The sequence below is a fragment of the Equus przewalskii genome, chromosome 31 (assembly GCF_037783145.1).
Source record: "Equus przewalskii isolate Varuska chromosome 31, EquPr2, whole genome shotgun sequence".
In the NCBI taxonomy this organism is placed as follows: Eukaryota; Metazoa; Chordata; class Mammalia; order Perissodactyla; family Equidae; genus Equus; species Equus przewalskii.
Window position 1 is genome coordinate 28,183,402 of NC_091861.1, and position 12,370 is coordinate 28,195,771.

General features: G+C 55.0%; 1 protein-coding gene across 2 annotated transcripts in view; it reads left to right on the forward strand.

Annotated features, from left to right (window-relative positions):
• The first annotated feature begins 570 nt into the window (after positions 1 to 570).
• Positions 571 to 12,370, forward strand: part of LOC103540921 (maestro heat-like repeat-containing protein family member 7) — a 35,574-nt gene continuing 23,774 nt past the window's right edge. Inside the window, exons 1-10 of one of the 2 annotated variants that reach the window (XM_070602324.1) lie at positions 571 to 635; positions 1,440 to 1,648; positions 4,472 to 4,536; positions 4,974 to 5,096; positions 5,217 to 5,296; positions 5,700 to 5,829; positions 6,411 to 6,497; positions 9,770 to 9,877; positions 10,322 to 10,457; positions 11,226 to 11,314. In XM_070602324.1, coding sequence (XP_070458425.1) covers positions 1,561 to 1,648; positions 4,472 to 4,536; positions 4,974 to 5,096; positions 5,217 to 5,296; positions 5,700 to 5,829; positions 6,411 to 6,497; positions 9,770 to 9,877; positions 10,322 to 10,457; positions 11,226 to 11,314 — 906 coding nt within the window. In that variant the 5' untranslated portion in view covers positions 571 to 635; positions 1,440 to 1,560. The other variant, XM_008507590.2, reaches the window with a different exon arrangement.

A 12,370-nucleotide genomic window follows, 5' to 3' on the forward strand; every position in this document is an offset into this window, starting at 1 on the left:
AGTTTTCTGAGCGGGGGCTCTGCGCAGCCCTCGGGATGCCCACCCAGGGGGCAGAGTTGCCTGGCGCCTCCGGCTGGTCTGGCCAGGTCCCTGGGGAGCAGATGGGATGCGTGGGGTGGTAGACGTGTCCTCTGCCTCCCTGGCAGGATGGAAGCGGGTACACCCTCTGTCAAAGTTCCATAGGTCTCCTGGGTGTGAGGAGCTGGGCTCTGGGAGTCACTTCCCCAAGGACAGGGGACTCTGGCAGCCTCGGGAGGTCTGGCCTCTGCTGGACCAGGCTCGACAGGGGTCAGTGAAGAGCGTGGCTTAGTCTCCACCATCCAGGAGCTCCTGCTGCCCAGAGTGGAGGCGCTCATGAGAAACAGCCCCCTCTCCAAAGCTGGACCACTGGGGGGCTTCTTTAGGAGTGGTGACGCGGAGGGACTCCCCGCGAGGCCTGTCCCCCATCTCCGGACAAGATTGCCCACAGCCCCTCTCTCCCCCCGGAGACCACGGGGTGGGGGTGGGATCCCCCGCTGGGACCTCGTTCCTCCCGCCCTGCAGGGGCCGCTCCAGGATGCCCGGCACAGCGCCCCCTGGAGCCACGATGCCCAGGAGAAGCGTGTGCCCCAGATCTGAGGCGCCCAGCGTGTCAGGTAGAGGGGGACAGGCAGGTGGGGCAAAGGAAGGGGCAGGACGTGAGGGCAAGGCAGGGGACCGAGGGTGGGGGCGGGTCCAGCCCTGCCCTAGGGACCGTGGGAGGGGAGACGACTGCAGGGCTCCCTGGAGGGGTTGTGGGCATCCTGGTCTCAGGCGTCCACATCCTCAGCCTTGCTGGATGGCGGATAATGTCGTTTATCTGCGATTGTAGGTCAGACAGTTGTGCTGAGTCGGGTCCAAGGAGTTTCTGGGGGGACCACCTGCGGAGGAGCCAGCTCCCCAGCGATAGGACAGACGAGACCAGCTAACAGGAGGGGGACACAAAAGAAGACTGGGAGTGTGGGGTGCAGCAGAGGCTCTTCTAAGAGCAGTGAGCAATGGGGTGCACCAGTTTGGGGACCCGAAGAGCAGGGCAGTGAGATAACCGGGTGGGGCTGGCCGTAGTTTCTCCTGGTCCACAGCAGGCTTCCCTGGGCTGCTTCCAGGAAGGGCAGACACTTGGGGGCTCTTAGCTCTCCTACCATCAGGCAGAGTGGGGGCAGAAGCCCCCATAAGCACAAGGAGGCTTTAGGATTTTCCCAGCAAGACTCCCAGAGGCAGAAGGATGGACACCACAATCTGGGAGGCCGCCTCTGAGTCTGGAATTTCAGGAAAGAGCCCGGAATGGAAGACTCCTGGGAAGGGAGGATGAAGCAGGGCCCTTTGGAGGGTGCTGTGTCCTCCCATGGGGGGAAGGGAGATTGAAAGTAGGACCCAGCACCAGCAGTACTCAGCCGATGCCTTCTCTCGTAAATGGCCAGAGTCTGCCTCCTGCAGCTTCGCCCCCGAGTGGAGACACTGCGTTCCTAGGTAGGAGCATCTTGCGCCTGGCCTGGCTCCTGCTCTCGTCACAAGCTGCTGGCTGCTGCCCCGAATTCGAAGATGAATCCCCCTTCTGACGAGCAAAACAGAAAAAGAGTAACCTTCGCACCATCGACTATGCATGTCTCTTGGACGCCCAACTTAGCAGGTGAGCATTTGGCCCTGGACCGGGCTGTGTCCTGACTGGCTGCAGTGGCTCGGGGGTGATGGTGGTTGCTCAGCCCTTGCCCGAGATGTCGCTTAACAGGCACGAGTGTGCCCACTTCTGGCCGCCCCCTTCACAGCTCTGGGCTCTGGGTCCCTGTCCCTCTTCAGACCTGCCTCGATGAGGAGCCTGGAGCTGGGCGGGGAACGGGACGTTGTCTGGCGCTGTGAGTTGGACCTCAGCCACCAGACAGCTGCTCAGGAGAGCCCGAGCCGATGTTTAGAAGCCTTCTCTACAGCACCAACTCCCGGATTGGTCTCTGTGTTCCTGATCCTGTCCCTGAATTCCAGACCTTAAATCCAACTGCCTTTTGATGGCTAGTAGACATCTCAACTTTAACCCGTTCCAAACGGCGCTCCTGCCTGGACTCCCATCTCGGTCAATGCAACTGGATCCTTCTGGTTTCTCAGGCCCAAGAGCTTGACTTCGGTCTTTCTCTCATACTCACATCTAGTCCGTGGCGATTCCTGTTGTCTCTGCCTTCAAAACAGCTGCTGAATGTGACCACTCGCTCCTCCCTCCCCAGTATAAGCCCCCAGATTATGATCACAGGACCCTCCACTTCCACCCCATCTCCTCCTAACTGAGCAGCCAGGTGACCTTGTAAAACGAAAGTCAGACCAGGCCACCTGCTTGAACCCAGCCTGGGGCTCCCATCCATTCAGAGCAAAAGCCAAAGTCACAACAATAATCCTTATGACAGTCTCTACAACAGGCCTCACAACAGGCCCTACAACAGGCCTCACAATAGACCTTACAACAGGCCTCACAACAGACCCTACAACAGGCCTCACAACAGGCCCTACAACAGGCCTCACAACAGACCTTACAACAGGCCTCACAACAGGCCCTACAACAGGCCTCACAACAGACCTTACAACAGGCCTCACAACAGACCCTACAACAGGCCTCACAACAGGCCTCACAACAGACCCTACAACAGGCCTCACAACAGGCCTCACAACAGTCCCTACAACAGTCCCTACAATAGGCCTCACAACAGTCCTTACAACAGGCCTCACAACAGACCCTACAACAGGCCTCACAACAGACCCTACAACAGGCCTCACAACAGTCCCTACAACAGTCCTTACAACAGGCCTCACAACAGACCCTACAACAGGCCTCACAACAGTCCCTACAACAGTCCCTACAACAGGCCTCACAACAGGCCTCACAACAGTCCCTACAACAGGCCTCACAACAGACCTTACAACAGGCCTCACAACAGGCCTCACAACAGTGCCTACAACAGACCCTACAACAGGCCTCACAACAGTCCCTACAATAGTCCCTACAACAGGCCTCACAACAGTCCCTACAACAGGCCTCACAACAGACCCTACAACAGGCCTCACAACAGACCCTACAACAGTCCCTACAACAGGCCTCACAACAGGCCCTACAACAGTCCTCACAACAGGCTTCATAAGGCCCTCGCGACCTGTCCCATTGCCGCTCTGGTTTCGTCTCCCCTCGCTCTCCTCGCTCCTCCACTCCAGGCACACAGGCCCCCTTGCTGTTCCATGAGCATGCCAGGTGTGGCTTCCTCAGGGCCTTTGCGTCAGCTGCCCTTTGTTCTAGGCTGCGTTCCCTGGATGTCTGTATGGCTTGCTCCTCACGTCCTTCAGGACCACGCCAATGCAGGCAATGAGATTTTCTCTACCTGCCCTGTGTGTAGATATACAAACTTATATGCGCAAATGCAAAAAGACTTCCTTCAGAAGGATACCTCACAGCAGTTCCCATGAAGCACCCCCGCGCTGTGTAGGTGCGACCCTGTAAGCTCTGCCTGGGAGGGTGCCTTTCATGTAGCAGGTGCCCGGTGCACGCATGCCGAGGAATGAACTCATGGCCCTCCTACTATGTGCCAGCATTAGTCTCAGTTGTTTACATGAATGCATGACTTGAAACCTCGTAACAGTGACAGGTGCTGTGACTATCGTCCCCTGTTAAGATGACAGAACAGAAACTTGGGGGACCCGATTTGCTCGAGATTTCTCCTTACATGCATTAATTCACTTGATCCTCACACCGACGATAGACACTAGCATCTCTCCCACTGTACGCCGGGGAAACGCACGTTGAGAGCGTTCCGTTGGCTGAAGGTCACAGGGCTGATAAAGAGGAAGAGCTGAGCTTTGGACTCAGGAGTTTTGACCTTTAAGAGAGAGCGACACCCGGGGCGCTCCCTTCACGGGAAACGGCCTGAACTCGGGCCTGGTCTCCCGCGTTGTTCAGGTCCCAGGCTGCCTCCATCTCCATTCTCTCGCTTCATCCCCTTCCGATGTCCTTTGCGGTGGACAGGCTCTATTTCTAGCCTCGACCCCCAGCCTCCGTGTCTACATCTGGGTGCCTGCTCAGGGCGGCTTGTCCGGAGGGCTATGCCAGCCCAGTTGACAAGGGAGGTTCCCAGACTGACGGGGGGTTTCCAGTCCATCCCCATTCAGGGTTTCAAAGCCCTTCTAGGACAGCTCCAATAATTTATGGCCAATACAGGTGACTTAAAGGTCTCTCTTTCCAGTTGCTCTTCCATCCTTGGCCGTGCTGGGTGCAGAAAATCCTTGACCACGGCCCCACGTGATTACCTCTCCACTCAGGCCCCTGAGGTCTGCATGAGGCCTGGAGCAGCCTGTTCTAGGAGCTGGCACACCCACCCCGATGCTTCCTGCACCTTCTTGACAGAGGGTCGGGGTGGGGTGGCTCTGCCCTCCTATTCCGCCTGAGCGGGTCAGCCAGACTCCTCCTGACCACATCCCCTTGCAGGACTGCGCCAATCAGAAAGAGAAGCCTATCACTTTATTCTGGAATTTCTCCAACAAGAACACGCGGTAAGGAAATTTTCTGGAACTTTTTGAGAGCTGAGGAGGAAAGGAGAGAAAAATGAGGGCTCGAGTTGCCCTGGGTTTCGGACGCTATGCCTGGCTTGGCAGCCCCCGGAAGCTGAGCCTGGTGTGGCCTCCTGACCCGGGCAGTCTCAGGTGGCCAGGCTGCCGGACAGCACCTATAGGAAAGGATATTCTATAGACCCCCCAGTCTGCCGTCCCCTGAGGGCTACAGAGGGCCAGGACACTGGTGGGTGTCCGTCTAGGGGATAGGGACACTGGGCCGAGGAGATCGAGCGAGCAATCCCTTGTGGCTGGTCTGAGGTCCTGCTGGGTGTGAGGGGCTGTGTCTGGGGCGCGGGTCCCAGGCGCGGGTCCCAGGCGCGGCCTGAGGAGGAGCCGAGGGCTGAGGCCAGGCTCGCGCCTTCTGCCTTACCTCCTAGTCTGAATTCGACAAGCTGCAGTTCCTACAGGCTGTGGTGACCCTCAGCGCGGCCGTTCGTGCCCAGGCAGACGGCAGTATGGACGATTACTTCCCCAAAACTGTTCTGGCCAAGAAAATTGAGGTGAGGAAACCCCAGGCCCTGCTGGGAGCAGGTCACCCCGGGGTGAGGATGACCAGTCCTGGAGCCGAGGGCTGGCGCCTCTGTCTGAGGGGAGCGCTGGTTTCTTTCTGGCCTGTCTAGACGTTCATCCTTGAAGAGCCCGTGGAGGTCTTGATCAGCAACGTGCGTCAGCAGGCCATGCTCTGCATCGTGGCCCTGAGGTTCCTTTCTTGCTGTTGCCTCCTCTGAGCCCCTGGGTCTCCGATGCTGAGAATGGGTTGGGAGGAAGGGCAAGGTAGGGGTACTTGATTTGGGGGCTGTGGGTAGCAGGGCCCCATGTCGCCACCTCATCTACCTGCATCCTGGTGGAGTGGAGCTGTCCCCTCGTTTCACTGTTGGAAGCCCTGTCAGGACATCCAGTCGGAGGAAGGCTCCCCGAGAATCAGGGCCCTCACTCCCTGGCGAGGAGGCCGTTGGAAAGCGTTTAGGGGCTCCGGCGCCCACTGCTTCCTGGGCCTCAGAGAGAGCAGCAGACCAGCTCCTTCCATGGGGTCCCAGAAACACAACACCGCCTCTCACAAATGTCCCCAGAGCCCTCTTGTCCTCCCTCCCGTCTCCCCACAGCCAGGTGAATCCCCACTTCTACATGTCCCAGAAGCTGGACCTGGTGTGTGCTGGCATCTCCAGCACGTTCTGTCTGCCGCTCATCGTGCCCAGTCTAGACAGGAAGGAGAGCGCGAGTCTGTACCTGCAGGTAACGCCACGGCGGCGTCTGGCTGGTGACCTCCGCAGGGAGGCTTGTCTCCCGAGGCCCCTCCTGTCCCCTTAGCTCCCAGGCCCTCCGCCCCTCTTCCACTTCCCCAGGAGTGGCTCGTGCTGCCGTCTACCCGTGTCCTTCTGCCTCGCTGAGGCCACATTTCTCTAGCTCTGTGGCAGCCTCAGTCTTAGGAGGAGGACACAGTCTAATGATAAATCTCATAGATCGTGTGGAATGACTGACCCAGAGACTGCCAGATCTTGCCAAGAATGCTCGGTTTTAAAAATAGAAGTTTCCTTAATCTAACAGAAAGAATCTCTAGTGGCGACCATCCCACGGGGCTGTGTTCATCGGGGAGAGCTGCCCAATGACCATGATTTACAATTTGGCCTGTCATCTGGGCTGGCCCTGGTCCAGCCGTCAGGGAGGTCAAGAAAGGTCAGCCCTTGGGAAGATCAGAGTGTGGCGCCCCCTGCCCCCACTTTCCTGCCCCCCGAGGAGGGGTCTGAGGGGCCAGGGAGCCGCGCTGGCGCTGTGGCTCTCCGTCCTCTGATGTCCCACGTCTCCTCGCTTGTCAGACGATCCAGGCCTTGGACGACATGTTACACGCTCTCGTGATGGACGGGACGGGCCCCAACATGCTCATCCTGCAGAATTTCCTGGAGGTAGGCGGCTGCAGAAACCCTGAGTGAATCCTGGTGTCTTGGGAGGAAGGGAATGGACCGTGAGGACAGTCTGGGTGTTGCTGCCACGCAGAGGCCATCGGTTCTCAAACCTCAGGAGGCCCAACAATCTCCTGGAGACCAGTTCCTGTGTCTTCCCCATTCCGAGGGTCCCGTGTTGAGAACCGCAGCCATCAGCCTTGGGATTCATTTCTTTCCAGGATCTGGACTTTGGGCTTTGCCAGTAATGACGTTTGTATCTGTGTCGGACTTTTAATCTTCTTCAGTTTCCTGTTGCAGCGGCTGCTATTGCTCTGTGACAGAGAAGACCCCAGGCCTCCCCCATCCGGCCCACCTTTGTCCTCCTAATGTAGTCCCACAGGAGACGCCCAGCATCGCAGAGTGCTCCTTTACTGTCTTTAGAGCCTTTTGAGTATTCTCAGTTATGATAAATTGTCATCCCCCGAGGGAGAATTTGAATTGGGGAAATAGCCAAGAGTCACTGGAAACCAACTTGCATGAACAGGATGGTCATGAATTAAGGTGATAGAATTTTGGAGAAAACATTAGGTTTGACTACAAATAAGGAGACAAGATTGTGCAGATATAAAAAGACGTTGACAAGAGCCATGTCTAGAGAGGAAATCTCCCCATCTTGGGATTGGTGACACAGTTCTTTTGGAATGTGTCCTTTCTGGTATGTTTGTGGAGAAGCATTTTTGGGCTTGGTAGGTAACCTCGTCATCAGCAGACCAGCCGATGCACTGTTGTAATTGGGGTTCATGGGGAGATGCTGAGCTCTGGTCCTCCTCGGGGGTCGGGGGGGTCCTCATTATCCAGAGATAAATGGTGCTCACCCAAAACACCACTTGAAATAGTTTCTTCATAGAAAACAGTGGGGGAAATCGATTTATCTTGATAAATGAAATTAAAATGATAAAAATAGATATTTTTATAGGCAACAAAATTTAGATTATATTCGCTACTTCGAGGTAGTTCTTAAAACAGAAAATCCAGTGTGGATATTTTAGACATAGTTTTTCCTACAAAATTACATGACAGCGTAAGACAACATCATTTCACATTTGATTTTGCACAGCAGGCTCAGAAAGAGGGTCATTTTTGCAAAAATATTTAAGGTCTACATGGTTTCCTAAGGGTTTCTTTTTTTTTTTTGTCTTTGTTTTTTGATATTTTTATTAAGGTACAACTTATGCACAGTATAATTCACCCTTTCTGTAGATGCGTAGAGTTCCGCAGGTTCTGGCAAACGCACACGGTCATGTGTCCAGAACCACGATGGAGGCACAGAGCTGTTCTGCCATCCCCCACATTCCCCCAGGACTCTGTAGCCAGCCCCTCCTTCCCACCCCAGCCCCTGGCAGTGGCTGATCTGTCTTCTGTCTCTCTAGTTTTGCCTTTTCTGCAATGTCACATGAGTAGAATCACGTAGTTTGTGGCCACTTGGTCTGTCTCCTCTCCGTTAGTGTATTTGCCATTCATGGGTGCTGTGATATTCCAGCAGTCTGCTCCTTTCTGTCTCACCATTGTCTGGAGGGGTCGCAGGCGGTGTGTCTGTTCTCCAACTGAGGACCGTTTGGGTTGTTTGCAGCTAGGGGCCGTTACCAATACAGCTGCCATGAGCACGTGCATTCAGGCTGTTGGATGAACGTTGGCTCTTTACCTCCCTTGGGTAAATGCCTAGGAGTGGAATTGCTGCGTTGTATGGCACCCATATGTTCAACCTCATAGGAAGCTTCCTGAGTGTTTTCAGAAGTGGCTGTGTAATTTTGCATTCCCACCCGCCGTGTATGGGAGTTCCAGTTGCTCTGTGTCCCTGCCAGCACGTGGTGCTGTCAGTGTGTGTGTGTTTTTTAAATTTAGAGATTGCTTTTAATGACATCCCAATGAAAAACCATCAATTTTTTTATGGTGAGGAAGATTCACTCTGAGCTAACATCTGTGCCAGTCTTCCTCTACTTTGTATGTGGGATGCTGCCACAGCATGGTTGATGCGTGGGGTGGATCCACACCCGGGACCTGAAACCCTGAACCCAGGCTGCTGAAGCAGAGCACGCCAAATTTAACCACTATGCCATGGGGCGGGCATGTCAGTGACACTGATGTCAGTGTGTTTTATTTTGGGTGACTGTGTAGGTGCATAGTGGTATCTTTTTGTCCTAATGACTCAGGATGTTGAGCATCTTTTCATGGGTTTATTTGCCATCTATATATCTGCTTTGATGAAGGGTCTGTTCAAATCTTTTGCCTTTTTTTATTGGGCTATCCTATTTTTGAGTTTGGAGAGTTCTTTATATATTCTGGATGTGTCTTTTGTCAGATATGTGATTTGCTGATGTTTTCTTCCTTTTTTGTGGCTTGTTTTTTAATTCTCTTAACAGCTTTGTTTGAAGAGTAACAGGTGTTCATTTTGATGAAGTCCAAATTGTTATTTTTTTCTTTTAAGATTATAGTTTTGTTGTCTTATCTAAGAAATGTTTGCCCAACCTTAGGTCTCAAATATTTTCTCCTAGAAGCTTATCGTTGTAGATTTTAAATTTAAGTCTGTGATCAATTCCGAATTAACTTTTACATTGGGTAGCACGTATGGGTGGTGGGGTTTTTTTAACTTTAATTTTTTTGCATATGAATGTCCACGATGGGGGTTGATGCTCTGGCAGACAGGCCGCCCCGATGGGCACCTGCCCAGCAGCCGTGAAGTGGGACACACTTTTCCAAAGGTTTGCACCAAGCCGGACACGCAGTGGGGGATTGGCCTGTGTGCTAACAGTACTTATCTCCTAGGGCTGTTGGGAGGATAAAGTGAGGTCTTACGTAGGGAATACTGACCGAGGTGGTCACTAGGAGTATTATTATTAATCTCCAGAAATGGGTGGTTCTGAGTCTCATCCTTTAGGGACCACTTTGGTGCGGCCTTGGTTTAGCGGGGGGACTGCGTTCCAGGCTGTGGCGGGAACCGTTTCTCCCCACCTCATCCTGCCCCTCTTGGCCCTCTGCTTTGCATTGCCTCTTCCAAAGTGCAGCCGTGTCCTCAAACATTCCTGTAGGCAGAGACTCAGAAGGTACCAGGTGGACGGCCAGAGACCGTCACACACACCCCTTGCTCTGTGCGTTCCCGGGCTGCGCACGCCGGCGCCCCCCGCCACCTCCCGGGTATCTTTTGGTCAGTCGGGCGGTGGACTCAAGACAAAGAAGGAAGGTGGGGCGGGACCCCCCTCGGAGGTGCTGGTGGAGTCTCTCTGCTCCCTTTCCAGATCATCTTGCCTTGGTTAACACTGTCAGACAAAGTTCACGAACAGACCCGGGCCTTGGGCACCATTTCCCGGATGCTGAGGTTTGTCTGCAATTTCCCGGAACTCTCGGTGAGTGCTTGGGTGAGGGGACAGGCTGATCAGTGGGCCTCGCCTCTCTGTACGGTGTTGGAGGGGGAGGGGGCCTGACTGAGCCTGTGGCTCTGCAGGGGTCCTTCTCTGCTCCCATGGCATATTGCCCTTGGCCTGGGGAGCTCCAATTGGCCGGTTGCATCTTGGCCTGGGTGGGGGCTTTGGCCTAGACAGCTGGGTTGGGTCCACCGCTCTCTGCTGGTTAACGTGCTCAGAGGTCTGGCTGCCCCGTCTTCCCGGGTGCTGATCTGGAAGGTTTCTCTTAGCAGGACAGAGTGTGGGGCTGGGGAGGCGAGGGGCCACATACGGGCCAATGACTGAGTGATGTGGGAAGGGAGGGAGGTTGGAGGGGGCTGGTGGTCGCTGTGGGGCAGAGCTCCTTCCAGGATGCTGGAGAAGTAAGCAGTTTCCTCCTCCTGGCAGCACGTGATGGAGTTCTCCATGAGCGGCAAGCTCATGGGCCTCTTAGGCCTCTCGTGCATGAACCCCAGCTACGAGCTCGGCGTGGGGGCATCAGAGGCATTGCATTACTTGTTCAAAATCCTCGTGCTTCATCGAAGTAAGTGGCATGAGCCTGGATGGCCACGTGGCTGCAGCTGTGGGGACCCAGGGAGCAAGGAAGCAGTAGGCATTGAGTGCCGACCTTGGGTCAGGGACATCCAAGGGTGGTCCTCTCTTGTGGGGGCGCTGGAGTAAATATGCTTTGTCTGGATGAACTCCAAACCCACTGCTGGGGCAGTGCCCTCTTTTAAGAGATCTAGGAGATGCTTGGGATAAAGGGCAGCTAGGCTTACAGCCACCCAGGAGATCAACTCGGGCCTCGTATTTCCCAGCTGCCCCGTGGCTAGTACTAGGTATAAGCCTGGGAAAAGGAACGTCCTTTCTCAGGGAGAAAATCTGAGAATCCCTGATTTAGACTTTTTCTTCCCCGGGAAAACCAAAGCTACAGATGGCCATACACACGTACAGGGGTGCCGGGGGAATTTGAAAATGTCCCCCAAAGGGACCTTCAGAAACCTTGGCTTTCTGTGATTCAGCAGGATGTACTTCTCATTAGGGCATTGGCTTAGCATGGGGGTGGGGATGGGAACGGTCCCCGGGTGGCCTGAGGCAGGAACGTGGCTGCTAGGGGACCACACAGCTTCCCTAGCTGCAGTTTCCCTCCACCCATCGGCCTGGCACCAGGGAACTCTCCCCATTCTGTCGGGCAAACGTTATTCCACCCACGGAACCCTGCTGGTCTCTGTGGTTTGGAGGGCCCGTGGGCAAGGGTGTGTCTTTGGCCCTATTAAGGCCCTGCCCTTTAACCGTTGTTTTTGGATTGGAGGCATGAAACAGGAGACAGAGAGCATCCTGAAGGATCTGCAGAAGCATTTCCGTGGGGAGTGGTTTGCCAACATACAGGATCTCACGATGGTAACGACCCTGCTCTCCCCCGTGGACGGGAGGCCCAGGTGGGAGCGTTTGCGGGGGGGGAGGGGGTGGTAAAGAGGGCTGAGGAGAGATTGTGGAGGGCCTGGCGGGGCCACAGAAGAGTAATCCCCACACGGGGAAATGCCCCCGAAGTTCAAGGTCTTGTGGCCCCGCAGGCTGGAGCGGTGAGGGGCGTTGCCCCAGCTGCACTTGAGTTGATGCCGGTTTGAGGTCACGGAGAGAGTTTCTGAAATAGAGGTACAGCCAACGCTGTTCCCCACCCACAGATTGGGCCTTGTGGCCCCACTTTAATTTTGTTTGTTCAGCAAAGGCGTATTGCTTGCCTTAGGTGTGGTGTCCCCAGGCTCAGGCAACTCCAGTCGCTCCAGCCAGAAATCCCAAATCACCCTGCCCTCTTTCCTCTGCCTCCCTCTCCACGTCCAGTTCAACCCCAAGTCTGTCCCTTGTACCTCCTAAGTCGCTCTTGAATGCACCCGCTCCGCTCCAGCCCCACTGTCTGTCGTGACTCAGGACACCATCATCTCTTGCCTGGGGCATTGCAACAGCCTCCCGCTGATGGCCCCATTTCCAGCCATGCTCCTGTCACACCATTTTCTGCACTCTGGTCAGAGAATTATTTCTAAAGTACAAATATCATCGTCTTCTTCCCCCTCAGACTTTGCACCGACTCCCCATTGTTCTTATACGGAAGCCCCCCGGGCCCTGAATAATCCTCCTACGTCCTCCCCTTCCTGCCTCATCTTGCCTTGATTCCCCTTTCCCACCTGGCCCGGGTCTCCCTTCAGGACGCAGTAGTAGACTGAGCTCCTCTCCACTTCTTGCCTTTGCACAGTCTGTTCCCTCTTCCTGGAACTCTTTCCCCCGTTTTTACCAGCCATGGGCTTTGGAGGGACTTTCTCTAGGAAGCCTTCTCTGGTCTCCCAGGTCTAGCTTCAATGCCCCTTCAATGCTGCCTGTTACTAGCATTTCTCCCACTGCTCTGTGGCTGCCCGTTTACTTGCCCTGACCTGACGTTAAGCTCCTTGAGGGCAAAGGCAT